Genomic DNA, 27636 nt, shown 5'->3' on the forward strand with positions numbered 1-27636 from the left:
GCTCGGTGCAGAGCGTGTCCAGTGTGCTGCAGGACACAGGAGTGCGTGAGACCAGCCCACCTGCAGGCCGCTTACCTTCCAGTCTCTTCTCAGAGACGAGGATAAAGAGAAAGCCAGCATGTGTGTGGTGCTGTGTCAGTCAGCGTGTGACCGTGATGCAGCACATTTAGACATCCTGGGAGCTTTGCTGATCAGGGCAGACTGTTGTGGATGGCCTCGTGGCCCTGATGTTGAGGACACACCATGACCCTGCTGGGATGTGGTCACTTAGGAACAGGGTACTGGCAGCTCCCTGTGATGCTCAGCAGAGCGCATCCTCTCCTCTGGTTTCAGGGGCCGCCATCTGTGTTCACATCCCAGATCACTAATTCTGCCTAGTGTCAGAGCAGTTTACACAGTATATGTGGGCAAGCCCACCTGGATGCCCGGCTCAGCCCAAACAACGCACCTCTCCTGGGTGCACAGAGGCTGTGTGGTGTGGCCACTGGGGATGTGGACTCCAGAAAAACCCTCCTGGGATTTGAATCCTGGCTCTACCACTTGCTTGTGTGGCTTTGGGCAAGATACGATCCCTCTTTGGGTCTCAGTGTCCCCTTTGCAAAATGGAGGAAATAGTTCTTACCTTGTAGGATTGCAAGGAGGAGTAAAGGAGAGACTCACGTGGAACGCTCAGAACAGAGCCTGACACAGTGGGTTCCCAGCATTGCTACAGGAGGTTGTGACCCCTCCTGAGCTGACCTCAGGAGGTGGAGGGTGTTCTGTGGGTAACGGGACATGCGGCTGCCTAATTAAAACTGGCATTGTGGCAGTCCAGCCAGGTTTAAAAACGTTACAGGGACTAAGTCCTTTAGCCCAAGAGGCTTTTCTTCAGAGACAGAGATCCTTAGAGCTTTGAGACTCTCCGGGATCCCTGAAAATGTTAGCTTCTTCCCTGAGACCACGCAGAGTGTGGCATCTTCAGGACCTGGGCCCCCCTGGCTCAGGGCCCTTCTGGGTGGCTGGTGCCCAGTCAGGCAGCTTCTGCTGATGGAGTGGATGGCTCCCGCTTTACTCTATTTGCCTACTTGTGTTGTGCTGCGGAACTTGTCCGAATGAACGAGAGAATAATAGCCGATACGAAGCCTGAAGCGTGTGGTACACCACAGAACACAAGCCCCACTGAAGGGAAGTGCGGTGTGAGCCTGGGCTTCTCGGGGCCTGGGGCACCCGAGTTCTAAAGACTGCAGTCTTACTGCACACCAATGATCTATAGTGTAAGAAGACCCAAAGGTTGGAATGTGTTTTTCTCAGTTACTAGGAAACAGTATTTAAACATGGTTCTCAGCTGGGAGTGCTTTCTGTTACCTAGGAAACATTCAGCAATGTCTGGAGACATCTTTGGTTGTCACAGTTGGAGAAGGAGGTGCTCCTGGCATCTGGTGGGCAGAGGCCAGGGATGCTGCTAAGTATGCTGCAGCACACAGGACAGCCCCTCACCACAAAGCATTCCCGGCTCAAGATGTTAAGAAACCTGGTTTAAATAAAGTGATTTTATTGTTGCTTATTTGTTGGCAGAGATAACTTTTCATGCAACTTGCCAATGAGGGTTATTACACAATTCTAGTGTGAAACCCACAGTATACTCATGACTTAGCAAGGGTGTACACTGCTGCCTTGCCTGGCCTTCTGGTGACATCATGGCATATGGCTAGTGAAATGGCTTGTGTAGTAAATGAGATAAGTCAGTATGGTGGGCACCTTCATTAGCCCAGGTCATTCCTGGCAGGTTCAAGCAGGCGTGGGGTGGCCTTTAGTACCTGTGTGAGTCTGACATAATGTGGGATGGCATCCATTCCGTTAGGCCTTTTCTTTAAAAACTTTTCAGTAGAGATGAAACTTGGACCCAACGTCATATAGCAAGCAAGACATGCACAGGAGAACATTTCAAAGCCCTGGCTGGTAGCCCCAGCTCTCAGGAGGCCCGTCTGACTCTGCCGTGTGTTCTGTGACCTTGGGCATCCCTCTGGGATGTGTTTCCTCGTCTTTGAAGTCAGCAGGTTGAAGTGGTTAACTCGTTTTGCTCTGGAATGCTCTTGAATTTGTATGTGATCAGTTTCTACTCAGCTTAAAACTTCACCTGAATGTTGTTTATAATTTTAAATTACTTCCTCTGCTTTCGTATTTTAAAAGGTCATTTGTGTGATACTAGATAGATCTTTCTTGTCTGGTAAATCCAGAAGGAAGAGCTCTCTGGTGTATTGAAAGACCGGTATTTTGGCGATGGTTCCCAGAGGACTGCTCCCCGGCAGGCAGGTGTCGTTCTTCATCCCCTTTCATATTTATCTGACTCCTAGAAAGATCATGCGGGAGAAAATGAGACCCACAGAGTTTTGACCCACAAGGCTTGCAATCATTTGTGATTGTTCTGCAGTTGTTTATTTGCCTAGTAAGTCACAGTGTTAAGTTGCTCCGTAGTGACATTTCCTGTCAGGCAGTAGAGAGTCTGTTTCCTGTGGCTGTAGGTCGTGTGCTTGGACTGTGGTGGAAGCCTGTCAGATACGTGCCCCAGCGTGAAACTGGGGACGTTTCATCCTCACCGGCGCCCCGGCGCTGCTTCGTTGAGGCCCCACCGCCTACCAGGCACTAACCCGCGTTTGTCTCCTTGAGCCCCAGCCAGCTCTGGGAGGAAGCTCTCCAAAGAGGTCAGCTCTTTATTGAGTCACGTTGCGTTCAGGAGGGGCGTAGGGGCTCTTCCTCCAGCTTTCAGACCTTCCCCTAAAGAAAAGCTCTCTTTAAACCAGATCGCAGTGCCTGTGGCAGGCGGGGGTGGTCGGCAGAGCCCGTCCAGCCCAGAGCCTTAACGCGGGTGACTTAAGGACAGCTCGAAGGCCAACAGACTTACTCAAGGGCACAAGTGGTCCCTTTTCGTGACGTTTGTCTATAGTTGAATGGTTGAAATTTTAAAATACTGTATACATTTACTGAATATTGCTTATATAAAAGCAAGATTAACTAGCAGGACAAGTTTTTGTTTTTTTAGTGGGCAGCCATCATATGTAAGTCATAATTCGAAATTTATTATTTGACAGTTAGTGCTTTTACTAGAAATGAAAAGTCTTAAAAGCTGTCGTCAGTTGCCAATTTCTAGTTAATCAATACTCTATTGGGAAACAGTTGTGATAAAATCTTCCTGGAAATTATAGTGCTTTAGAGTTCTAAAAGCTCAGAGAACAGTGTGGAAACATCCGGAAAGAAATTGCTGGTCATTACATTATGGGTGTGTTTGTTTTCTCACATTTGTCTTTCTGTTTTCCCAGTGGCATAATAGGGGAGCGCCTGCCTATTAGGTATTACCTAACCTTCGGGATGCTGGCCAGTGGCGCCTTTACTGCCCTGTTTGGATTGGGGTATTTCTACAACATCCACAGCTTTGGATTCTACGTCGTAACTCAGGTAAGGTCTGGGTCCTTGCTCACCATGGATGGGGTGTCCACAATGAGCTGGACATGGTGTTTGTCACAGGTCCCCAGCTCTGCCGAGAGAGAGAAGACAGCAGATGATGGAAGTGGGGCGGAACTGTGTCTTGTCTGACGTCAGGGTCAGCACTGGCATATAAAGGCCCTCTTCTCTCTTTGGCTCTGAACTTCCGGCAGCCGTGAAGTTGTCCTTAGATTCCAGAGCTGCCTTTTAAAGAATCCTGTCCCTATCCAGCAGGGGGGCCGAAGCTCAAAGCCCTCACGAGTCGTCCCGCCCTCAGTTTTTGTCCCCCCCCCCCCCCCCCCGCCCCCGCCCGCTTATTTTGATGAGCTTGAGATGTTCTGTCCTGTGACAGATTTGACCACTCTGGAGCAGGAGGGTTGGGATGTAGTGAGGGCAGGAGGAAGGGAGGACTTTGGAGTCGTCAGCTGCAGGGTGGGGATGGGGCCAGTCGGCAGGGAGGAGAGGAGAGGGCGTGCTGGTGCTCGAAGGGAGTGGAGGCCGAGAGGCTGGGCGGGTTTGCCCTCCAGCTGGGCCCACTGTCCTGAACTCTTGGCTCTGCCCCTCAACAGCCTTGTGGACAGATGTTGACTGGAAAAGGAAAATGACTTAAAATAATGGTGCTCAGCTTCTGAGGCTCTCCAAATAGCCGAGGAGGGTGTTATAAAATCATTAAAGCAACTTGAGTGTGATTCGCTTTTAAAAATTTTGCCATGGGACTTGAAAAAGTTTGGCTGTTTTAATTACAAAAGTGATTCACTTTGTAGTAACATAGACTATTAGAAGGAAGGAAAAATCAATTTCCCAGAGTCCCTGCACGTTCCTGGAGAGAAGGCCAAGCTGGCTGGCCCAGGGCTAGACCAGCGGCTCCCAGACACTCCCCTGGAGAGCTGCTCAGCCCCAGTGGGGGTCGTAGGAGGCACTAGGCTGGACCTTGTTTCATGTCGTCTCATAAAGTTGCCCCTGGTGCTCCCGAGACTAAAGCAGACCCACTTCCCCTTCCTAAATCCCTTTTTAACACGTCGGCTCAGGGCGCTCTTGAAAAGCGGACAGATACTTTCTCCAGGCGCTAGGTCGAGGGCATGCTCATTGCAGAGGATCGTTAACAACAGTACCTTCTCCATGATACAAGATGTGAAAACAGGCCACTCATAAGCTATATTTATGGTACAGTCACTGTTCTGTAAAAAGAAGAAAATTTTTTCCTAAAAAGTTTTAGAATAGAGGGAGACTGCAGGGGCTGGCCCCATGGCCTAGCAGTTAAGTTTGGCACACTCTGCTTTGGCAGCCCAGCTTCAGTGCCTGGATGTGGAACGACACGACTTGTTGGTGGCCATGCTGAGGCAGTGACCCACACACGAGATAGAGGAAGACTGGCACAGATGGTAGCTCAGGGGGAATCTTCCTCAGCAAAAAAAAAAAAAAAAGAGAGAGAGAGATTAGAAAGCTTGGCCCCAAGCTGTTAACAGTAGTTAATCTCCTAGCAAGAGATTTTCTTTTCCTTCTTTTCTCTGCTTATTCTAAAATTTATTCAATAGACATGTATTACTTTTGTGATAAATATATGTATGTAAATTGTTTAAAACACACCTTCGGCTGCTGAGGCTCACATCGACTAGGGTTCTGCCCTCTTCCCCTTCTGAGAGTCCCAGCTGGGCTCCCAAACTTCTGAAGAACAGAGAAGAGGCCGCTCCCGCGAGCCTGGCGGCAGGCGGCCCTGGACCGTGCTCCCCCTGCAGCGAGTCTTCTCTCTCGCCCTCCGTCTCAGATCGTCAACGGACTGGTGCAGACCACCGGCTGGCCCAGCGTCGTCACTTGCCTCAGCAACTGGTTTGGAAAAGGAAGGTGAGAACAGGCAGCTGTGTTTCCAGCAGCTTTTACTTTTTAAAAGATTCTGCCGAAACTCAGACCACTTTATTTTTAGTTTTTCTTTAGATTTATTGCAGGAAAAAAGAAAACACTTTAACTAGTCTACTCTATGAAACAAGACGGTTGAAACCTCTGGGACTTGAGGCTCTGAAATTCAGGTGGGGCCGTGTGCCAGGAGATGCCCTCGCTGTGGTGGGCCGGGTTGAGGCTGTGTCAGTCTGCACAGCTGACCAGCAGCGTTGGCTTTGCCTGGCCTCCTGGGCACCTGGGAGCAATGCAGAGTTCAGGGCCCCCCCAGGTCTTTGGAAGCAAGGGCTACACTTTCACAAGACTCTAAGGTGCATGGAAGTGTGACAAGTCCTAACGGGGTCACCCACTTCCAATAGCAGAGCTGCCTCCACCTCTGGTGATCTGGCTGTAACGTCTGTGTGACACGCAGCACAGTGCGGCCAGGCCCAGGGCTGAGAAGTGTGGCAGACACTAACCAAGATGGGGAAGCTGCCGCCTGGGGCCTTCCGCCGATGCCCTGCTCCCTCCATCCGGGCTGGTCAGCAGGAGCTTCTGTTACGGGTATTGCAGCCCACGACTGTGCTGAGATTGCCGAGGCACAAGTTTAAGTTTGGGGCCTGCCAAGAATTTCAGGAAAAGGTCTCTTTCCTCTGTTTAATCATAGAATAAATGAGCTCTGAGAGAGATGTGCACTTACACAGCCTGAGGCTAAGTAAAAGCAGGACTCTCCTGTGAACACCTCTAGTCCTGTGGCTGGCAGGAGTGTCTTCACTGCCTGTTTGTTTATTTCTACACGAGCTCTCGCGTTGCAGGCAGCGTGTCCTATGCAAGTGACTCGTTTGAGCTTCTCGACGTCATTTGCCGTCTTTTGTTTGTTGTGTTGCAGGCGAGGTTTGATCATGGGGGTCTGGAATTCCCACACGTCCGTGGGCAACATTTTGGGGTCCTTGATTGCTGGCTACTGGGTGTCCACGTGCTGGGGCCTGTCCTTCATCGTGCCTGGGGCCATCGTGGCAGCCATGGGGATAGTGTGCTTTCTCTTTCTCATCGAACGTAAGTACCCGCGGTCTTGGAGCTGACCCACCCCAGGGGCTTTGGGGCGCATTCTTAGGAGAGCGGCTGTTGCTTAGTCCTATGCAGGCATGTGGTCATGCTGGCCCTCCCCTTGCCAGTGGACTGCCTTTCTCAGGTAGAGACTTCCCCAATTAGCCATCCCTCTCCTGGTCTTGCTGGGTTTTCGGCTGTTTCCTGATTTCTGGGGCAACCTTTGTTGAACTGCTTTCTACCCTGTCCCCCTGCGCTGCAGCCTCCCCTCCCGGCAGGTGTGTGTGGTTTTCCCCGTGCTTGGGGGTCTCTCAGCTTCCTCAGGCCTGCACGTTGCTCACCTCCAGGGCTGGAGCACCTGCCCGCATTGCACCCCTGCTCGCCCAGTCCTGTGGCCACACCCGGGAGGCCCCGCCTGCTTGTTTGCTTTCTGGTTAGCCATGGTTTGCTTTCTGGTCATGTCATAAAGCATAGTGTGACTTTAGACTGTAGATCCTAATTAGGTGAGAAGTGTTCCCCCAGAAAATCAGATTCTTTGTTCCATTCCAGACTCCATATCAAACTTTTTATTTAATTGAGTTTGAGCTTGATTTTTAAAATAGAGATCCTGCGGGACAAGGCTTCTTAACTATGACACCAATGGTGCAGAGGCTGTGCTGCCTTCGCTGTTGAATGTGGGGGTGTTCTAATCCCACGAGCTATTCTGATGAGGGACAGTTGGCATTTACTTCTTTAATTAGACTGAAAGCAAAGTAGGATCGTGTGGTACTAGGCAGCTCCCCACTGTTGAGCCCCAGGTGGGGGTGCTCCAGGTCAAATGACTCCACCTGTGCTGGGCGGTGACTTTAGCTTCCCCTGGGCGTTCCAAGCTGCCGGCTTCATCATCCAGGAAGGTGAGGCGTGTTCTGTTGAGTTTCTCACTTCTTTTTCTTGTTGCTAAAGCTAGCCTTTTAAATTCTAAGATAACCACCCCCTAGCCAAGCAGCTCTGAGGCTCCAGGCCAGCCTTGTCTGCCAGCGTTCAGACAAGGACTTGAGGCAGGCCCCCCAGGGGAGCAGAACGGGCTGAGGCTCACCTCCCAGTTTCACCATTTTCTCAGCTTTTAGCAGCGTCTCAAAATGGCCAGTGTGAGTGAGTTGTTAAGCAGATGAGTGGTATTTTGACTCCCTCACCAACATGCCAACCTGTGGCATCCAACTGTAGCTTGAGTGTCACCAGGGTTCTGGGAAAGGCCCTTCTCATCACCTGTTCTCCTCCAGGCTGGCTCCCCAGCACCTGCCCTCCAGGTGTTCCTTCCGCGTCAGTCACCTGGGGAACAGGCTCTTCCTCCTCACTAGTGCCGGGGCCCTGGGAGGTCTGGAGTCCACGGTGGCTCTTATTTTCTTTGCGGCAGGAGGCGTGAGCCCCTCTGCTGGCCTGGCGGGGGTCCTAGCACCACCCCTGCTCAGCTGTCATCCTGCGGGGCCTTGTCTCCTCCAGGGCAGGATTTCCAAGAATGAGGAAGCTGTGGTTTGGTCTTCCCTAATAAGATGAGAGCCTCCTTCCCACCGAGCCAGCGTTCAGTGGCTTCTGTGGAGTGGGGCCGAGCTGAGAGGGTCTGCACAGAGGGTTCTCTGGAGCTGCCTTCCCATCACTGCCCATCACCTATTGTCAGTGCCTCCCTCCTATTCCGTGGGCTGACCTGCGGCTTCCCCCTCCTGAGGTGTGGTGACCTTGGAGCGCTGTTGCTCCCCTCCCGGGTCCACTCTGAGACAGAACTGCAGCTTCCTCGAAGCCCGCCAGGCTCTGAGGCCGGGGGACCCCGCCTGTAAGGTTTTCCTGGGAGATCTTACTGACCCTGATGTGGAGGACAGATGAGCGCATTCCGGCCTGTGTCTGCCCCCTGCTCTCAGCTGCCCCTTGGCTCTGGGAGGGAAGAGTGGCAAGCTGGCGCTGACAGGGAGTCTCAAGGCACCGCAAGCAGGCAGCGGGTGCTGTGGGACTGAAGGCTCGGCCACAGAGGCCATCGTGTTCTGTCTCCACTCATCAAGTTCCTCTGGTTGGTGGGGGGTTTCTTACCTATGGTCTTAGCCTGTAGCCATTACTGGTAAGTGTACGGTTGTTATACAAGACCCTCAAGGTAGCTCCCTGTCCTATTCTTACCGGTACCACCAAAAACTTCTTCTCACTGCTCCTCCCCTGCCCACCCAACACCTGCATTCTTTGTGGATCCTCAGTGCACTCTCGTCTCCCAGCAGAGCCCTGGGGCATCCCAGCATATCTCGCCCAGTCACCTGACGCTGGTTCTCCCTCTGCTCCGCTCAGGTTGGCCGTCCTTGTCAAATGCCCCCTGGCTGCTCCCTCTCTCCCCTCCCAGCTTCTGCTCAGGCTGGTCCCCAGGGCCTGGCTCACAGCCTGCAGAAACCTTCTGGGCCTGGTGTTTCTCCACTTTCCCACTGAATGTCTTCCTTTTGAGCCTGTCCTTCACTGTGTTCTCCCACTGGGCATCGGCTATGCCTCTGAGGTCGCGTCTACCCTCTCGCATTAAAATCTGAGGTTGACTTTGTTACAGTCACGTGCCGCATGACATTTATCGACGAGGAACCACGTATAATATGGTGGTCCCGTGAGGTTAGCACCCCAGAGCCCAGGCATGTAGCAGGCTGCACCATAATCCAGGTTTGTGTAAGCAAGCTCTCTCATGTTCGCAGCACAAGAAATCACCTAACAGGGCATTCCTCATACCTGAGCCCCATCAGTGAGCGACGGTGTTTACATTGGGATTAAGGCTTCTTTCAGACTCTCCTAGCATTTAGGGAGCTCACACTCTGTGGCTCTCCTTCTTCCCGTGTCATTATCAGGACATTTCATCAGGGGTTGGGGGTGGCTGCCAAATACTGAATGCCTCCTGTCCCAGGCGCCATGCCAGGCTCGGGACACATGCTGTTTCATGGATTTCCAAGGAAGGCCTGAGTCTCGGGGTGCTCACTCACCTGCCCAAGGTCACACAGAGAGTGGTGACCTTGAGGTGTGCTGAGTGCCAGCTCACCTATTCAGGCTTTCTCAGACTTTGGCCATGGACCCCTTAGGTCCTTGGGATGTGTTCTTGTGGATTCAATTAAAAATTTTTGTTTCATTTAGATGATAATCTTAAAAAAAAACAAACTTGTTAATTATAAATGTTGTCTTCTCTTACAGAGATGATATGCATGTGAAAGATATTTTTGTACAATAGGAGTTTGGGCTCCTAAGTCAGTGTTTCTCAAACCTGGGTCCCTGGAACTCTGGGAGATAAAGATTATTCGTGGGGACTGGGGGAACTCTTTTCTTTAAAAAGCATCTGAGAAATACCATGTATCGTGTCTTCTCAGCCACATCATTCTGTCATCTGAGGCTTTCCCTCCCTGTTTCCTCCTGATTAAGTGGGTGATTATCAAGGCTAATGGGACCCGCTCTGTCCCTGCCCGCAGCCCACACTCGCATCTTCGCTGCGGATGCTCCAGTCCTCCACCACTCCTGCGTTCCCTCCCGGCCCTCCTTCCCCTGTGCCGTCCGAGCACCTGTGCGAGCCTGCATCCAGGTCCTTCTCCACCCCGCCTGGGAACTTAGAGGCCCTGATGAGCACCCCCACCCACCAAGGAACCAAGAGCAGGTCACCAGGGCCCCCTCACTCTGGCACGCAGGCCAGACTTCCCCCATCTGCTCTGTACCTCTTGGCAGGGGGACCCCATCACCACAGTACAGCCCCTGATCCCCAGGTGGGCCTGTCTACTCAGACCTGCTCCACTGTCTGGGGAGCCCGGCTCCATTCACCCCTGTCTCTCTGGGGCCAAGGTCTGGAGGGGCCCCTCTGTGCCCACAGCTTTGAGAAGGACTCCCCTGCACTCGCTGCTGTGCTGTGCCTCTGAGATGTCCGTTTTGCAGCAGCTCCTCCGGCTGGCGTCATTGGAGGAGGCATTTCCGTAGCCCTCCAGTGAGGGGACCTCAGGCACCAGGGCCCTGTGTCCCTGAGTGTCTCTGTGGGCAAGGGGAACCTGGTATGCAGGCTCTGAACCCCTTTCTTCTCCTCCTCACTCAGGGCCGGCGCGGGCCCTTGTAAACGAGGCCTCTGTGACCTGACAGGAGCAAGTTCCATGGGCCAGAGGCCACCTGTCAGCCCCAGTCCACCCTAGACACAAGGCTTGTCGATCCAAAGGGGGCTGCTCTCTGTCCTCCTTAGCAGAACAAAAATAAGACCAATGGACCCATCCTGACGAGAAGAGTCGATAGCGTGTTCTTTCCCCTTGTGACGGGGCGGGCACGAGTGCGTGAATGCTGACAGTCAGCTGTAAGTAATGGTGAGCAAATGCTGTGCCCAGAGAAGAAGCCCCTTTGCAGATAGGAAAGACAAATTCCATGTGCATCGTGGTGGTTTATTTCTGCACCCTGCTCGTCCCTAGTCACTGACCCTGGGGGTGGCAGTGAAGGCTTCCGGTGAGCCCCTTCTCGTGACCGGCTGAGGGCCCAGCTCTCTCCTGCTCCTCCTTTCTGCCTAGGGCGAGGCCCAAAGGTCAGGGCACCTGCTTGTGGGCCCCTCCAGGTCTTCTCATGAAGCCACTCTCAGCATGTCCCCACCAAGGTCCTGTGTGCTAATGTCCTGCAAGGTGAAAGCCGAGAAGAAGCCATAGCGTGGGGGGCTGGCCAGATCCCAGGAGGAGAGGAGGCCTCCTGACTGAGCCTTGGGGCATCCCAGTGTGGCTGCAGAAAATCATACAAGTGAGTGGAGACCACACATCTCAGGTGGGCCGTCCAGACCCCCAGCGCTCCCCCTGCCCACCGCAGAGGGCAGGCAGGGAGGGCCTCCAGGCCAGCAGAAGTGTGCTCAACTCGGTGTGGCCCTCCACAGGCGTCACCCTCTGCGTCACCAGGGAGGGACCTCTGCTGTGGGCAGTTTAAAGCCCTTAGCTCAGTTTGTTTCCAGGCAGTTAAACTGTTTAACCCAAAGTTATAAAAAGGCCAGGATTCTGGGTGGTGGAGAGAGAGAAATGAAGCCATTTAAAAGGCGGCCCTCTGGCTTCTGAAGAAGTGGCATTTGCCTCCCCCGCTCCCCGTGTCTGTAGGTCTGGCTGTGGTCCCACATCTCCCAGTCACAGGTCACTGGTGTAGTTTTCAAGTAGGAAGGTGAAAAAAGCTTCTGGTTTTGTTGCTTTTCTCGTGTCCTTCCCTCCTTGGGTTTAGATAAAAGGCATTTTGCTTTATATCAAGATAGATACTTTGTTCCCACTAGTTTTTATTTCTAATTAACTCCATACATTTTACAACTCAGCCCTGGTGTTATTCGTGACCCCACTACTCTGATAAACTTTCGTGTTTTTGTATTTCCTTCTGATGCTTATCCTTTAAACGTATCTGTCGTGGCCGGTCACCGTGGTGTACATGGGCTCTGCTCATTGTTATTCGTCACGTGTGGAATGCTTTCCACGGAGCACAGCCGTGTTCGTGTTCCCGCATTGCAGTGTTAGGGTGGCTTCGCTGCACCCGCCTCAGTACAGGCCTTAACAGTCACGGGGCCCTGAGGAGGGCGGGGGCGTGGGTCCTCGGCCGGATGGTTGGGCTGTGCCTTCACCCCACCCCATGCTCCTCGGACGTTGTCTTTTTTCTTGAATTGTTGCTAATTCAGTAACAGTATCAGATGGTGTCTTGTTTGGGTTAATTTCTTGTGTTAGTGAAAACTCCGGCCCAGGGTTCACGTTGTCACATGTTTGGTGTTTCAGATCCGAGGGACATCGCCTGCTCTTCCACCTTGACAGCGGTAAGGACTCGCTCTCTGCTTCTTGTCCTCTAGGACAGTGTGCCATCTGCCAGATGTCTCATGACTGTCACCAGCCTGGGCTCGTCTGTGCAGTGTCAGTGGGTAACAAAGTGTGAACATGAGTCACCCTCCAAATACTGGCAGTTTCAGGGAAGGGCTGATGATGACAGTCACAACAGAAACTCGGATGGGAAGCTCAATGCGGTCGGATTAAGGGCTTCCCAGCAGAGGGGACCCAGAGGTCAGGGACTGGCCGAGCCTCACGTGGAGTGGGGACACCCTGACTTTCACCAGCTACCTCGGGAACTGGGGAGAGTTTGGGCCCTCACCTTCCACCCTGGAACATCTTCTGGGGATGGGAACTAGGAACCGAGTGTACAGGGACTTTAAGGAGGGGGCGACTCTTCCTCATGTACTGCTTTCAGGAGTCCGGGAGAGTACGCCTGAGCACAAGCGGTTGTTTCTGCACCATGTGTATGATTCGGGGTGGGCGGCTGTGTCATTCAAATCCTCCCTGAGCCCGCTGAGCTCCTGGGGTGCCCGGCTGCCCCAGGATGCTGTGGGGCCGGGTGGCTCAGGGGGATGGCTCCTCTTCCTCTTTCCTCCTCTCAGGGGTTGGTCACGGCCGGAGAGATCAGCCGGATTTCTGGAGACACTTCATCAGCTTCTGCAGACAGCCCCCAAACTTCTTTTTCCCACAGGAACTGTATCTACCTTCTGTAGGATGCTGCAAAACCCTTGTCACGGGGCCTTCTCAAGAGGCCCGAGAGCCCTGGGGTGCTGAGGGCAAGTTTGGCCAGTTCCCCACCTGCCACTGTCCCTTGCTACCTTTGCTTTGTTGTAAACGGAGCTTCTGGGCAGAGCAGAATGCGTGTGCGAGACGCTTCAGTGTGGCTTGCGCTACATAGAGCCACGCTCCAGGATGTTCCCATGTGAAGGTGCTGTCCTCTGGGCCACGTTCTTATTTTTTCCGATATTTTAAAGTTTTTGTTACGGAAATTTCAAAACATATAAAAAGGTAAAAAGAATAGTATAATGGACCCCATGCACCCATCACTCTGCCCGTCTATTTCAGCAATACTTCCGATGCTTCTTCCCCCACCTCCTCAGGATGAATTTTGTAAGCAAATACCGCCATGTTATTTTGTCTCTGACTACTTCAGTATATGTTTCTAAAAGATAAGGACCCTTTTTTTAAAATATATATATATATATAACTACTATACCATTATGACACCTAAAAACAATGGTAAAGAATAGAAAAACAATAGAGATAGCAATTAAACCAAAAGTTGGTTCTTTGAAAAAATCAACTAGATTGACAGGCCTTTAGACTGACCAAGAAAAAAGACAGAAGATTCAAATTACCAAAATCCGGAATGAGAGAAGGGACAGTAGTACCAACTCTACAGGAATAAGAGTTATAAAGGCGACTATGAATAGCTGTGTGCTAACAAATTAGATAACTTAGAATAAATGGGAAAATTTCTAGAAAGACATAAACGAGCAAAACTGACCCAAGAGATAAAAAATCTGAATAGACCTCTAACTAGGAAAGAAACTGAATTATTAGTTTAAAAAATTTATTACAAAGAAAAGCCCAGGATCAGATGGCTTCATTGGTGAATTCTACCAGACATTTAAAGAAGTAATACTAATTATTCACAAACTCTTTCAAGAAATAAAAGAAAACACTTCCCACCCCTTCTGTGAGGTATTATCCTGATAACAAGGCAAAGACATCGCAAGCAAAGAAAACTATAGATCAATATCTCGTATGAATGTAGATGCAAAGCTCAACAAGATGCTAGTAAACGTAATCCCGCAACATATAAAAAGGATCATACACCATGGTCAAATGAGATTTATCCCAGTGATATGCAGTTGGTTTAATATCTGAAAATCAATTAATGCAATGCTCCATATAAATAGAATACGGGACCAGAAGCATGTGATCATCTCAATAGAAGCAGAAAAAGCGGTTGACAAAATCTAGCAGCCCTTCGTGATAAAACATTCAACAAACTGGGAGTAAAGGGGACTTCCTCCGTCAGATCAAGGGCGTCTGTTCACACCCACCACTGACCTCACACTCAGTGGTGAAAGACTGGATGCTTTCCCTCAAGATCGGGAAGAAGACAAGGATGCATGCTGTTGCCATTTCTATTCAGCGTTGCGTGGGAGGCCCCAGCCAGAGCGTTCCGGCATGCAGATTGGGCAAGAAGTCAACGAAATGAAAGGCAGGCAGACTGGACAAGAAGTAAAAGCACCTCCATTTGCAGGTGACATGAGCTTGCATATAGAAAATCTCAAGGAACCCACCAAAAACTGCTAGAGCTAAGTAACAAGTTAGCAAGGTTGCAGGATACAAGGTCATACAGAAATCAATAGTCTCTCTATACATTAGCCATGAACAATCTGAAAATGAAATTAAGACTATTTCATTTACAATAGCATCAAAATAATAAAATATTTAGGAACAAATTTAACCAAAGAAGTGCAAGACATATATTGAAAACTATAAAACATTGTCAAAAGAAATTAAAGAAGACCTAAATAAATGGAAAGACATCTCATGTTCACTGATGGGAAGACTTAGTATCATTACGATAGCAATACTCCCCCTAAATTGTCTGCAGAGTCGGCGTAATTGGTATTAAAACCCCAGCTGGCTTCTCGGCACAAATTGACAGGCTGATTCTTTAATTAATATGGAAATTCAAGGGATCCAGAATTGCCAAAACAACCATGAAAAAAAATAAAGTTGGAGGACTCACACTTCCCAGTTTCAGAACTTAATGTAAAACTACAGTAGTTGAGACCGTGTGGTACCAAGGGCAGACGCACAGGGCAGTGGGCTAGAACTGGCAGGCCAGAAACAAACCCTCACCCTTAATGCTCAGTTGATTTCCAACAAGGGTGCCAAGACCATTCACTGGGGAACTGATAATCTTTTCAACATGTGGTGCTGGGACAACTGGATACTTACATGCAAAGAATGAATTTGGAACCCTTCCTCATACCATACACAAAATTAAAATGAATCGAAGACCTAAGTGTAAGAGCTAAAACTGTAAAACTCTTAGAAGAATATATAGGAGCAAATCTTCAAGACCCTAGATTAGGCAGAGCCTTCTCAGATATGATGCCTAAAGCACAAGGGATGGAAGAAAAAATAGATGAATTGGACTTCATCTGAACTGAAAACATTTATGCTTCAAAGGACACCATCAAGAAAGTGAAAAGACCACAGAATGGGAGAGAATATTTGCAAATCATACATCTGATAAGAGACTTGTAACTAGAATATACAGTCGGCCCTCCATAGTCACATGTTCCACATCCACAGATTCAGCCAACTGCAGATCAAAGGCCTGTGATGGCTGCATCTGTACTGAACGTGCACAGACTTCTTTCCCTTTCATTATTCCCTAAACAATACAGTATAACACTATTAACACCGCATTAACATTGTATTCGGTGATGCGGGAGGATATGCGTAGGTTATATGCAAATACTACGTCATTTTATATGAGGAACTTGAACATCCACGGATTTGGGTGTCCGTGGGGGTCCTGGAACCAATCCCGTGTGGATGCTGAGGGACACCGGTATAAAGAACACTTAGAACTGAGTAATAAAAACACAACCCAGTTTTAAAATGGGCAAAGGTTCTGAAGAGACATTTCTCCAAAGAAGACATACAAATGCCCAATAAGCCCAGGAAAAGCCGTTGAGTATCATTAGCCATCAGGGAAATGGAATCAAAACCACAGTGAGATACCGCTTCATACCCACTAAGATGACTCTGCCAAAAAGACAGACAATCGCAAATCGGACCCCTCCTACGCCGCTGGGGATGTGAGATGGTGCAGCCACTTTGGGAAACGCAGTTCCTCAGAAGGTCGAGCATGGAGTTACCGTATGACCCAGCAATTCCACTCCTGGGTGCACGCCCAAGAGAAATGAACACATGACCGTTACACACACACCCCGGAGCCCCAGCGCGCGAGCTGCGTGCTGTCACACAAGCCGCGCTCTCCCGCTGAAGGACGTGTTCCTCCTCCTGAATCGATCTGCCCGCAGGAAGGGCCTCTGTCCCTCACTTGGCGAAAAACATTGGCCTGTGTTACTTCTAAAGGCTCTTTCCTTTCAAAGTCAGTTAAAAATGTCAAAGCCCTTAAGGAAAGTTAAGTTGCCTCAATTGGCGTTTTCATGTTTCTTTGTACCTCAGTCTTGGATGATTCTCCCGGAAAGGGTTGTATTTTCACCTTGTGTTGTCTGAGGGTCTGAGCCTTGACATTAAGCTGATGAGCACTTTGTTTCATTTCCCTTTGGTGAGAATAGTCAGTACCCTTGCTACGATGAATTAGGTGTAATTTCTGGCTGTTGATTGAGTAATGGCTCTAATTAAAATATTTCTCCAGCATTCGAAGGGCTATGAGAATGGCATGCACAGACTCAGGCTGCAGAAGCACGTCTTAATGGAGAAGAACAAGCCTCTGGTGAGTCAGGCACGGATGCCGCGGAGTCGAAAGTCACAGCCGCTGCCTGGGTGACATCCAGGGTCTCAACAAAATTGGGCCTCGTGGTTCTACAGTAAAATTTGAGTTTGCCCGTGTTAGACTTCTTTGGCTAGCAAGCTAAGCTTATTTTAAGCTTTTCAATCAAATTTGAAAGGGACTCATTCACCAACTCTTTGCCAGCATTCAGTGTTGCAGGCACTGCCCCAGGTTCGGCCACACCACGAGCATCATTCACAATGTCTCCCCTGCTCCTGTGGAACTCACGTTCCAGGGGATGGGGTCAGGGCACAGACAGAACACCTGCTGTGAATGCCAGGAAGACAGAGCCTGCCGAGGGAGGGTGAGCTGCCCCAGGCCTGGGCTCGGGAGCCTTCCCTAGACAGGTGGCATCGTATCCAGCTGTGAGGGAGTGGGGGGACGGGTCTGCATGTACCTGGGCCAAAGGGGTTTCAGGTAGAAGGAGTGCAGGGTGGGCTGGGAGTATGAGATGGGACCAAGAGATAACATAAAAAGTCATCTTCCAGCCCTCTGTCCGTCCACTCCACATTGTGTAGAGGAGGAAACTGAAGCACGGAGGTACTCAGTTACCTGCCTGTCCTCCTCGGAAGTGGGGAGGCCGCAGTGTAGCCCAGTGGTCTCCCACCACACCTGGGCCTTCCCCCACCCCTTCCCTTTCAGGAAACTTCCAAGAAGTTTCTTGTGTGGCTTCTGCCTGGCTCACTGCACTGACCCACAGGGGCATTATAGATTTGGTTTTAATCATTGAAATTACAACTTATTTTCTTTTTAAATCAGCTTAAAGGATAAATGCACTAAACAGTCTTCTTGCTTTTTTTTCTTCATTGCCTAAGGAAATTTATTTGTGGTGGTTGAAATAATGGAAGAGGGGAAAATGATGTCTCATACATCTCAGTCCTTGGATTTTAGGGAAATTCAACTGAAATGCTTTAAAATTGGATCCCCACATGGCAGAGAGCAGAGAGAAAATCAGGCTCTCTGGGGTCTCTTCTTATAAGGGCACTAATCCCATCATGAGGGCTCCACCCTCGTGACCAGAGGCCCCACCTCCAGATAGCATCACAATAGAGATTGGGGTTCAACATATAAATTTTGGAGGGCCACAAATATTTGGTCTGCAGCATCAGGTCTTAATTGATGTCCGCGTGGCTGGAATTCTCTCCAGTTGTTATTGAAGACCTAGTTTTTCATTTGAGGCAGAACCCCAGCCCTGTGTTCTGGTGTAGTTACTGCCTAGTAAAGCTAGCCCTGTCTCCTGAGTATAACTTCTCTTCCCTTTTCTATTCCTTCTATGAAGGTCTATTTACCAGCATGTCACCAGAGAGACAGTTATAGTTAGAAGCCCTGGCAGGTCTTATTTCAGGCCTGGCCATACCACAGGCTGACCTTGATGTGGACATGACCAGGCAGGTGTTGGCCCTTGTCGATCGGTGTCCCCTTTCAGCCAGCCCCTGCAAAGGCCTCTGAGCACTAACGAGGCTTTGGTGGCTTGCTCTTTTGTAGCAGGAGCAGCTCATACACTGGAAGTGGCTCTTGGGTCAGCAGGCAGGATGTCCCACAAGTTTGGCAGGACACGCCGGTGTCCCCTTTCCCAGACTTACCCAGCTCAGAGCCAGTGGGCTCAGAGCTGAGCGGTACCCAGTCCCCTGATCGCTACCGCTTTTCAGATAGTACTGCTTAATTCTCCTGTGTGCCAGGCGTGATTCTTAATGACTTAATGAGGAAATGCACAAAGAAAGGAGGTGGGCGAGGCGGAAATACGAATGGAGAGAAAGCGGCTCTGGCATCACTTAGCCACGTGCTGGACCCGCATCTGTCCTCATGGGAGGAGTCACAGGATTTTGCAGAGTTTTAGTTAGTATTTCCTTAAAACACGTGAATGCTAATGATTTAAAGCAATGACTAAGGTGAGATTGTTGTCCAAGATGTCCCCAGGACTTTCCGTGGAGCAGCTCGGTCGTTAGGAACTGTGGCCTCGCTGCAGCAGATGGACTACTGGGTAACACCTCTTCTTCTCTTTTTCCTGTCACTGGGACTCGTCTCCAGGACCCAGAGATGCAGTGCTTGCTGCTGTCAGATGGGAAGCATTCTGCCCACCAGAACCACACCATCGTTCTCCCGGCCGACGGCGGGAGCGGTGTGGCGGCCATCAGCTTCACAGGGGCCCTGAAAATCCCCGTGAGTACTCGTGCCTGGGGAGAGTCTCAAAACGGGGCACCTGTGCTTGCTGTGAAAAGAAACGGGCTTGTCAATAGTCAAGCTCACAAAAAGGAATCCGTGACTCTGTAGTCCAGGAGTTGGAAATTCACAGCATGACCGCAAATCTCAGCCTGGAGGCTCGGGATGCCGGGGCTGCCGCGTTGTGTTTACCTCGTACTGTGTTTAAAAATGTTTGAAGTTCATTGTCTCCATTTAGAAGTTCAGAAATTTCATAAACAAATAGGGCTTCCCATCTTCACCTGAAAAACCAGAAAATCTGGCAGCCCTAGGCCTGCACCCCGCTGGCCAGGGCCCTTGAGGTGCGCCCCCTGCCGGGCCTGCCTGCCTGCCACCCAGAGACCCTGAGTGTGAGCCCGGGAAGCGCCACCTTCTGCTCTGAGGCTTGGAGGAGCCGGCTCGGTTTCCTTTACCCTTTAAAGCACTTTTAGGAACACAGACCTGGTCTGACTGACCCGTGAGTGCTGGCAGGGAAGGAATGGGGCTGTGCAGAGACCAAAGAGAAGAAAGAAGCCACTCCTGCACACACAGGGCTGATGGTCCGTGGACTCTGGGCTTGTTCTTTGTTTAAAAACCAGGTGTGCTGGTCCATGGGGGGGGCGGCTGGCCCAGACTCTGGACAGTAGGCATGGTACCTGCTGGGGTGGAGGATTGTGTGTGATCAGGGCAGGAAGGAGACTCAGGGGGCAGGTTATTCCCAACAGGGGTGAGGGAGGTGTGCAATGGTGAGACTTCCTGTGGCTTTAGATTTTCTTTTATTAGATTCAGGGCTCCCTCAGCAGAGAATCTTGGGAGCTCTGTAAAAGGATGTTTAGAAGCTGTGTTGTCCTAACCCATGAGCCTTGGAGGGCAGCAGAGGCAGAGCACAAGAGCAGAAGCAGGTGGAGGGGAGAGAGCACACGTGGCCCCGTGGGCTGGGGTAGCCAGGCCTCGGGGACCACACGTAGAAACGTTGGGCCACTGCCCTCGCCTACCAGTATCCATAGGAACAAGTGTGGCTCCCACACCAGACAAGACTGGCTTCACTGATGCTCGCCCTCGGTGAGAAAGGGCAGAGGGAGCACAGACTCAGAGGCCCCCACAATTGTGTGGGGCTAGAAACGTAAATGGTACGACCTAGAACCTTAAAATAACATCACAGAAATGAAAGAACTTAGGAGAACTTCCGCTTTAGGACGAAGTCCTGCCAGCGCCCGGGTAAACCTGGCCCACAGAGAACCCAAAGCCGGTCTCCGGCCAGTGGAGAAGCCTCCTGGAGTCACTGAAAAAGGTCTCTGTGGGCTGGCCCGTAGGAGATGATGGTTTTAAATAAAAAGTTATTTGGCCTGACCATGGCCCTGCCGAGACAAGCGAGCAGGGTGTCCCAACCACTCTGAGCTTCCATTTCCTCGTCTGTAATATGAGCTCAGTGCCTGGCGTAATGCCACACGTCCTGAGGACTCGACAAGACCCTTAAGGACAGCACTGAGTACAGTGGCAGGCCCAGGACAGGCGTGCAGATGTCACACAGCCTCATGCTGGGGTGTCTGCTGTGAAACACGAGCTCTTTAATTCCAAAATCCTTCCCGTGGGTTGAGCCTGTGTTCCTCGCTGAGTCTGCTGGACGCTCCTGTGCAGCTGCAGCATGGGAGGGGGCAGGGATGCGGTACCTGGTGTCACTCAAGTTCTCACTCCAGTTTCCCAAGCAGACATGAAATAAAACGCAAACAAACCTCGCAGCAGCCATCAATCCACACCACGATTTCCTCATGAAGGTGTGCCTTTCTCTTCCCGGTGTTGTCCGCAGCACCCACGGGCTGTTTAGCCCCAGGTGGGGTGCAGTCGTCTGTGTGTCTCACAGAGTGGTCAGAGTCGTTTGTTCCATGTGTTTCTGGGTCGCTGTATAATTTGCAGGGATTTCCATTTCAAGGGAAAAAGAAATCAGCATTGAATGCTCAGCCGCTGTGTGGCTCTGCACCATGCCCACGCTCCTTGAGAACGTAATAGCTGAGTGTTCAGAGCGATGTGCTGAGAGAATCAGATCAGTATGTGTTTTCGTTGACTGATCTGGTGTAAAGACATTGGGTTTCAACCTTCAGAGGTAGTCATGCGCTGTGGGGGTCTGTATTCAGTTTTCCAGTGATCTCACACCCTTAGGTTGCAGTGTACAAACAGCACTACCACGTGCTCCCTCCCTGCATGCAGCTAGAGGTGCTAAAACCAGACCAGAGATGCGGGCTGTTTTTGTGGGAACGAGGTAATTTGTAATGCTGTTATGGATTAAACAAACCTGCTGAGTACACGTGTGGGGCAGACACCGGCTCACTGTCTCTTTCAGGGTGTGATCGAGTTCTCGCTGTGTCTGCTCTTTGCGAAGTTGGTCAGCTACACTTTCCTCTTTTGGCTGCCGCTGTACATCACCAACGTGGGTGAGTGTCTGCTGCTAGAAGCACAAACGTTGCGTTCTGGGCAGTGCTCCGATCCGAACTTGCTTTCCTCTGCTGGTTTCTGTAGCCGCGGAAGGGAAAGGTGTGCTGAGGCATGGTGCTCTGAGAGGCACGCTTCGAATCAAACATAATCAGTAGAAATGTACAGAAAAAGGATTTGGATATGAAAGTGTTATTACCGTAATAATAAGCTCAACGAAGTTTAAAGGGTGGACGTGTTAGGTCCCAGCTGTGGCTACCAGTTCGGTCGGGCTCTCCTATCTGGGGGCAGCCTGCATTTAAATTTAGGCTACATGGAACTTCAGGTCGTATCAGCCAGCAAGCAGCACTGGAGGCCCTGGGGATCTGAGATACTGCATGCTTAATAATCTGACCTGGAAAGTGCTTCTTGGGTATGAGCTCTAATTTTAAGGAGAGCTGACAGTTTGTCTTAGATTTCCGAAGTCCAGCAGGCGCTGAAGCTGTAGATTATGACAGAACGTCCCGGCTCAATTGTAATGTGCGCTCCTGTACTGTGTGTGGCCACAGCAGGAAGGATGAGACAAGGGACCAACAGTTCTTAGAGAAGAGATGCTTGAGTGTAGGCGTTGCCACCATGGCCAAAAGGACACGGGATGGCCAAGGAGGGCCCCACAGCGTCTGGGCCCCGGAGTCAGGGGTTTCGAGGAGAGAGAAAAGAAACCAGGGTCCCCAGGAGATGTGGACTCTGGTGAATGTGACGAAGAGGAGAAACTTGGAGCGCGGGGGTTTGCGGAGTGCAGACCTCATATCCCCAGCCGTGTCATAAGGCCAAGCAGAGCTGGACATGAACCAGGTGAGGAGGGCTGAATCTCACAGGGGTGGAAGTTGAGGAAGCAGCGAGGGGACCGGTCCACGTTAGCAGGGACAGCACCTGTGGCGGATGGGAAGATGGTAAGGAGCTCCCCAGGGCTTCCGAGGCTCCTTCCCTGTCCGGCACTCCAGTCTGTTAGGGCAGGCAAGCCACACGCAGTCTAGACAGAGGAGCCCTAGATAGACAGGCACTGTACCTTCTTCCTTTGTTCCCCTGTGATTGCAAAAGGGGTGACATTTTTAGGACTCGGGTCCTGAATTGCTGGCATTTCCAGTCTGAGGGATTGTTTGAAAAAAACAAAGTCCCCTGTGCATGCGGTTCAGGACACTAGGACAGGCTGGGCTTGATCAGCGTCCCCGATGCCTCCAAGTCTCCTTTCCCCTGCACTGGCCCTCCTCAATCCTCCTTAGAGCCCAGGGCTCGTGCAGAGTCCCACGGAGGCTCCTGAGCTGGGCGTCATGCAGCCTCGGTTCCTCATCTGCAGTGTGAGAAGCTTGCAGACCCTCCCAGATATAAAACCTGCGGTCAGATGGCTGTGTGACGGGGCACTCTTCTAGTGCCAGAGCCTCTGCGGCAGCCTCTGTGCAGCATCTAACTTTCAGCCACCCCGAGGGGACACTAAGCCCCAGGTGGGATAATTAGTAGACTGAGCCGGGTGAGTCCTCATTTTCTGGTTAAGAGTGTCTGGTTTTCATCCTTGCTATGTGTCTACCCTCGCAGTGGACTGCTTTTTTTTCTTTTAATCTGAGTTAGCTAATAATTGCTACTTGGTTTAAATCATACTTATGAAACAAAAGAATGTTAGGCATGGGGCCGGCCCCGTGGCCAAGTGGTTAAGTTTGAGCGCTCTGCTTCAGAGGCCCAGGGTTTCGCTGGTTCTGATCCTGGGCGCAGACCTAGCACCACTCATCAAGCCACACTGAGGTGGCGTCCCACATGCCACAACCAGAGGCACTCACAACTAGAATATACAACTATGTACCGGGGGGCTTTGGGGAGAAAGAAAAAAAAATAATAAAAGAAGATTGGCAACATGGGGCTGGCCCCGTGGCCGAGTGGTTAAGTTCGCGCGCTCCGCTGCAGGCGGCCCAGTGTTTCGTCGGTTCGAATCCTGGGCGCGGACATGGCACTGCTCGTCAGACCACGCTGAGGCAGTGTCCCACATGCCACAACTAGAAGGACCCACAATGAAGAATACACAACTACGTACCGGGGGGCTTTGGGGAGAAAAAGGAAAAAATAAAATCTTTAAAAAAAAAGAAGATTGGCAACAGATGTTAGCTCAGGTGCCAATCTTTAAAAAAAAATGTTAGCTGTAGATTGTACACATCTGTGACGTCCTCACTGACGCTCTGTTGTCATGTTAATAGATCACCTTGATGCCCAAAAAGCCGGCGAGCTCTCCACCTTGTTTGATGTGGGTGGAATCTTCGGTGAGTTCGTGACCACTTGTTCTGCTTCGGGAACCTGTGGCCTGGGATCTCCTGGAGTTGATGAACTGCTGAGTGGAAAATGTGTTCCCCAAGGTGTCATGTCACCTGAGTGGATGCACGGTCGTCACCCTAGGGAACATCCTCTTTCTACATCCTGAGCCCTGACTCTGAGCTTGAGCTAGCACTCTCTCAGAAATAGGAGTGTGCCTCCCATAGGCAACAGACTGGTGGATTAGTACCCTAACAAGAAAGGAGCTTTGGGGCCAGCCTAGAACCAGACGCCAAGATTACCCCCCTAGTTTCACTGGGAGACGCCCCAGTCACTCAGGTCTGACCGCAGCCGCATAAGCCTGTGGGGAGGTCAGGCACCGGTGCAGCTGGGCTTCCCGCTAGTGGGGAGGTGGGGAGGGACTTGAGAGAGGAGAGGCTCCCCCTGCTGCTGTCGCATATGTCCTGCTTCCTCTCCATGGGATCTTGCCCTGGGGACCCGAGCCCCTTCAGGATCCACCGCTCTGCCTTGCAGGTGGGATCCTGGCAGGTGTGATCTCGGATCGACTGGAGAAGAGGGCCTCCACCTGCGGCCTGATGCTGCTGCTCGCAGCCCCAACGGTGAGCCCGCCCCACCCCTGCCCCGTCTGTGCCCCAGTGCTTCTGGAAGCAGCCCCGTCTGTCCTCCCCACCAGCAGACACTCTCCCATCAGGCCCGGGCTCAGCTCCTTTCGTGGCTCGCGGTTTCTGGGTACCAGCCATCGCCTCAGCATCCTGTTCATGTTCCCTTCGGGCCTGCATATCCCCAGCTGCCTCCAGGCCACCTCCACTCAGCCTCCCCATCCTGCCACACACTGCTAAGCCACCCTCTGCATGCACCGCTGCTTCTCATCATCCTTGGCTCCCACGTGCCTCTGCTCCCTTTGGGACGCCCTCCCCCTCCCACCCCCAGGCTCCTACTTGTCGGTTAGAATCCCCAGCTCCCTCCCTAGCTCCGCAGGCAGCCTTGACCCTACCCAGCATAACCAGGTTCATGCTGTTTTGTACACATTTAGTAGCACCTGACCTCAGGCAGCTACTTTGCCTCTCTGTGCCTCAGTTTCCTCATCTGAAAAACGAGGATGACAATAGCACCACCCCATAGGAGGAATGTGAGGAATAAATGAGACATTATTATAGCATTGCTGGGGTTTTTTGTTTTTAAAGATTGGCATCTAAGCTAGCACCTGTTGCCAATCTTTTTTTCTTCTTCTCCCCAAAGCCCCCCAGTACATAGTTGTGTATTTTAGTTGTGGGTCCTTCTAGTTGTGGCGCGTGGGACGCCACCTCAGCATGGCCTGGTGAGCGGTGCCATGTCCGCACCCAGGATCCGAAGCAGCAAAATCCTGGGCCACCAAAGCGGAGTGCACAAACTTAACCACTCACCTATGGGGCCAGCCCCTAGTGTTGCTGTTTTTATAGCGATAATATAAGTAATATTATTACTCCTCAGCTTGCGTTGGGGGTATCTGCCCATCTGCCACTCCACTAGGCTACGACTGTCCCTAGAACAAGGCCTAGTTTTCGGTCTTCTTGGGGCCTTGGACACTGCCCAACACAGACACTCAAAGGACCTTTGCTGGAGAGATGGCTGTGGTGCCCCTGCTGCGAGGGCTCCCGCTGCATCAGGTGCAGCTGTTCGGGGCGGCAGCCTGGGGAGGAAATCGTTAGACTGAGGCCCGGGGCCCAGGGAGGGCTGCCCCAACTGTGGCCACCTGCCGCAGGCGCTGCAAGTCGGGGGCGCCCCAACAGGTTCCCAGCCCACCGAGTGCTGGATCTGAACCCGCGCGTCTGGGCAGCAACTTGCCAAGCCCTCCCCAGACGCCTGTCCTCAGCCAGCTGAGCCCAGGCAGCATGACCTGCCTTCATGTTTCGGAGTTTCCACTCTGGGGGGCTGCCTGGCTTGTCAGACATACAGATTACTGGGCAGTCTGTCAGCTGCTTGTAGTAAACCACTTTTGTTACCCTGTTTCTACCCTGTTCACAGCTGTACATATTCTCCACCATCAGCAAAATGGGTCTAGAAGCCACCATCGGTGAGTCCATGGGGCCTTCTTTTCTTTCACACACAATTTTTGTCTGCACAGTGTGGTGAAATGAAATAAAAAATCAAGAAAGAAGCATTCAGCTGATATAACTGAGCATATGATGTGGCTAAAACAGCCCCGGCGTCCCTCCGTGGGTGGGGCAGATTTGAGAGTGAGCGTGGGAGCGGGCAGACCACCTGGTCCCGGGCCGTGATGAGCCAGGAGCCACTCACAGAAGCCAGATGTCAGCTGGCAGGCAGCGGGAGGGCCTGGAGCAGCCTGAGACCTGCAGCGCTGGCAGGCGCAGGACAGGGCAGGGACGGGGCAGGGACGGGACAGGGACGGGGCAGGCTCCAGCCACCTCCCAGCTGGCTCCTGTCAGCCACCATTCTGGGAGCAGCCGCGTAACCCCACAGGACTATTTTTAACCTCCTGCAAGCAATGCTGTCAAATCATGGCTTTGACACTTAGTAAATGCTTGTCCTGACCTGACAAGCCAGAAGTGTGGATTAGAAGGAGTCGGGGCTGGTGTGAGCCATTAGAAGCTACCCAGAAGGCAGGTTGCTGCTGTGTAAGGACTGTGGAGTTTCCTGTGACCCCTCGGTCCAGGCGCTTCTGCACAGAGGAATGTGAACCCGAGGAGAGTTTGGGAACGAGCCTAGAGGACGGTTTAGGAAAGTGACTGTGTTTCCAAATCAGGCACAGTTGTCCTGCCTGCGGGAACTCAGCTGCTCTGGGTCTCCAGGTTTCCCATGAGGGCTGCCGTCTGCACCTGTGGGTGCAGAGACGCGACACCACAACAGGGAGCGCTCGCTCACCCAGTCACGGCTGTTCTCGGTGCGCAGGGCTTTTTGCTGCCTCTCGCTCTGTTGGCAGCTGCTGCCCGTTGAGGGTCGAGGAACCAGAGGCCCAGGTCCTCTGAGCACAGCCTGAGTCTTTGAGAAAGTGTGAGTGGACTCACAAAGCACATCCTGGGGCCAGTTTAGAGGAGGACACTCCTGACACTTGCCCTGGTAGTTGCCACCCCCAGGATGTGGGGCTGCTGTCCAGCACCCGCCTGCATCCGCTCAGGCCAGGACCCATGCATGAGACCAGGTGCCCCCACCTAGACGGTCTCTGAGACCATGGGGGCTCTCCGGGGGTGCCGTCTGTGCACTAACTCCCTTCTGGTTTCTGGTTTCCACAGCCATGCTGCTGCTCAGCGGGGCCCTGGTCAGTGGGCCATACGCACTGATCACGACCGCCGTCTCTGCCGACCTGGTGAGTAGCCGCACGTCTCAGCACAGAGCCGGGGGGCCGAATGCTGGCCGCAGTGGTCACCAATTCCGTTCGTGACAAACGATGGTCTCTATTGGTAGAACTGTGCATTTACATAAGCACCTTTTTTGGTGGTGGCTGGTGTGTGTGGTGAGAGTCCTCTGAAGTGAGCAGGAGAGATGGCAGCCCCTGCTCTGTCAATGAGGGGCCGAGAGGAGAGGAAGTGGCTCATCAGAGGCCAGCAGCCTGGCTCACTCCTCCGAGCTGCCCATGCTCAGCCCCAGAGATGGGTGACTGTGCACCCCAGGGACAGCCTGCCCACGGTGCCTCCGCAGCGTGAGCTTGGCTCCTCCCCTTCGTCCCGCCCTCTCTGGGTGCCTTGGGGACTGCGGAGACAAGCCAGATGGGGAACTGGCCCTGGGAGGACATAGTCCAGAGAAGGAGCTGGCATGTTAAAGACGTAGTTAATGCACAGGATGGTAGGCGCCCATGCCACATGGCAGGAACCACCCGGGGCCTTGGATCCAGAGGAACTATGGACCAGCCCTTCCTGGAGGAGGGGCTGCGGGCAAAGTGATGGTCAACTCGTGGTCAGGGCCATCTCGTCTGCCTGACGTGAGAGGCAGACACTTCACACATGGTCAGGTGCGGGCGTCTGGAGGAAGACTGCACTGAGTACGGAGTGCCCTTTGAAAAGGCGGCTTCCCTAATTACAGGGGAGAGGA

The 27636-nt window shown here is 52.0% G+C and overlaps 1 protein-coding gene across 4 annotated transcripts in view; it reads left to right on the forward strand.

The window, feature by feature from the left end:
- The window catches only part of LOC124231403 (glucose-6-phosphate exchanger SLC37A1), a 66544-nt gene that overhangs the window by 22213 nt on the left and 16695 nt on the right, over nt 1-27636 (forward strand). For 2 of the 4 annotated variants that reach the window (XM_046648193.1, XM_046648195.1), the window contains exons 6-16: nt 3297-3432; nt 5225-5301; nt 6221-6387; nt 12111-12148; nt 16576-16653; nt 18739-18870; nt 21227-21317; nt 23538-23600; nt 24124-24209; nt 25615-25663; nt 26841-26914. In XM_046648193.1, coding sequence (XP_046504149.1) covers nt 3297-3432; nt 5225-5301; nt 6221-6387; nt 12111-12148; nt 16576-16653; nt 18739-18870; nt 21227-21317; nt 23538-23600; nt 24124-24209; nt 25615-25663; nt 26841-26914 — 991 coding nt within the window. The remainder of the gene's footprint in view (nt 1-3296; nt 3433-5224; nt 5302-6220; nt 6388-12110; nt 12149-16575; nt 16654-18738; nt 18871-21226; nt 21318-23537; nt 23601-24123; nt 24210-25614; nt 25664-26840; nt 26915-27636) is intronic. The other 2 variants (XM_046648194.1, XM_046648196.1) reach the window with 2 other exon arrangements.

This window comes from Equus quagga, chromosome 21 (assembly GCF_021613505.1).
Source record: "Equus quagga isolate Etosha38 chromosome 21, UCLA_HA_Equagga_1.0, whole genome shotgun sequence".
In the NCBI taxonomy this organism is placed as follows: domain Eukaryota; kingdom Metazoa; phylum Chordata; class Mammalia; order Perissodactyla; family Equidae; genus Equus; species Equus quagga.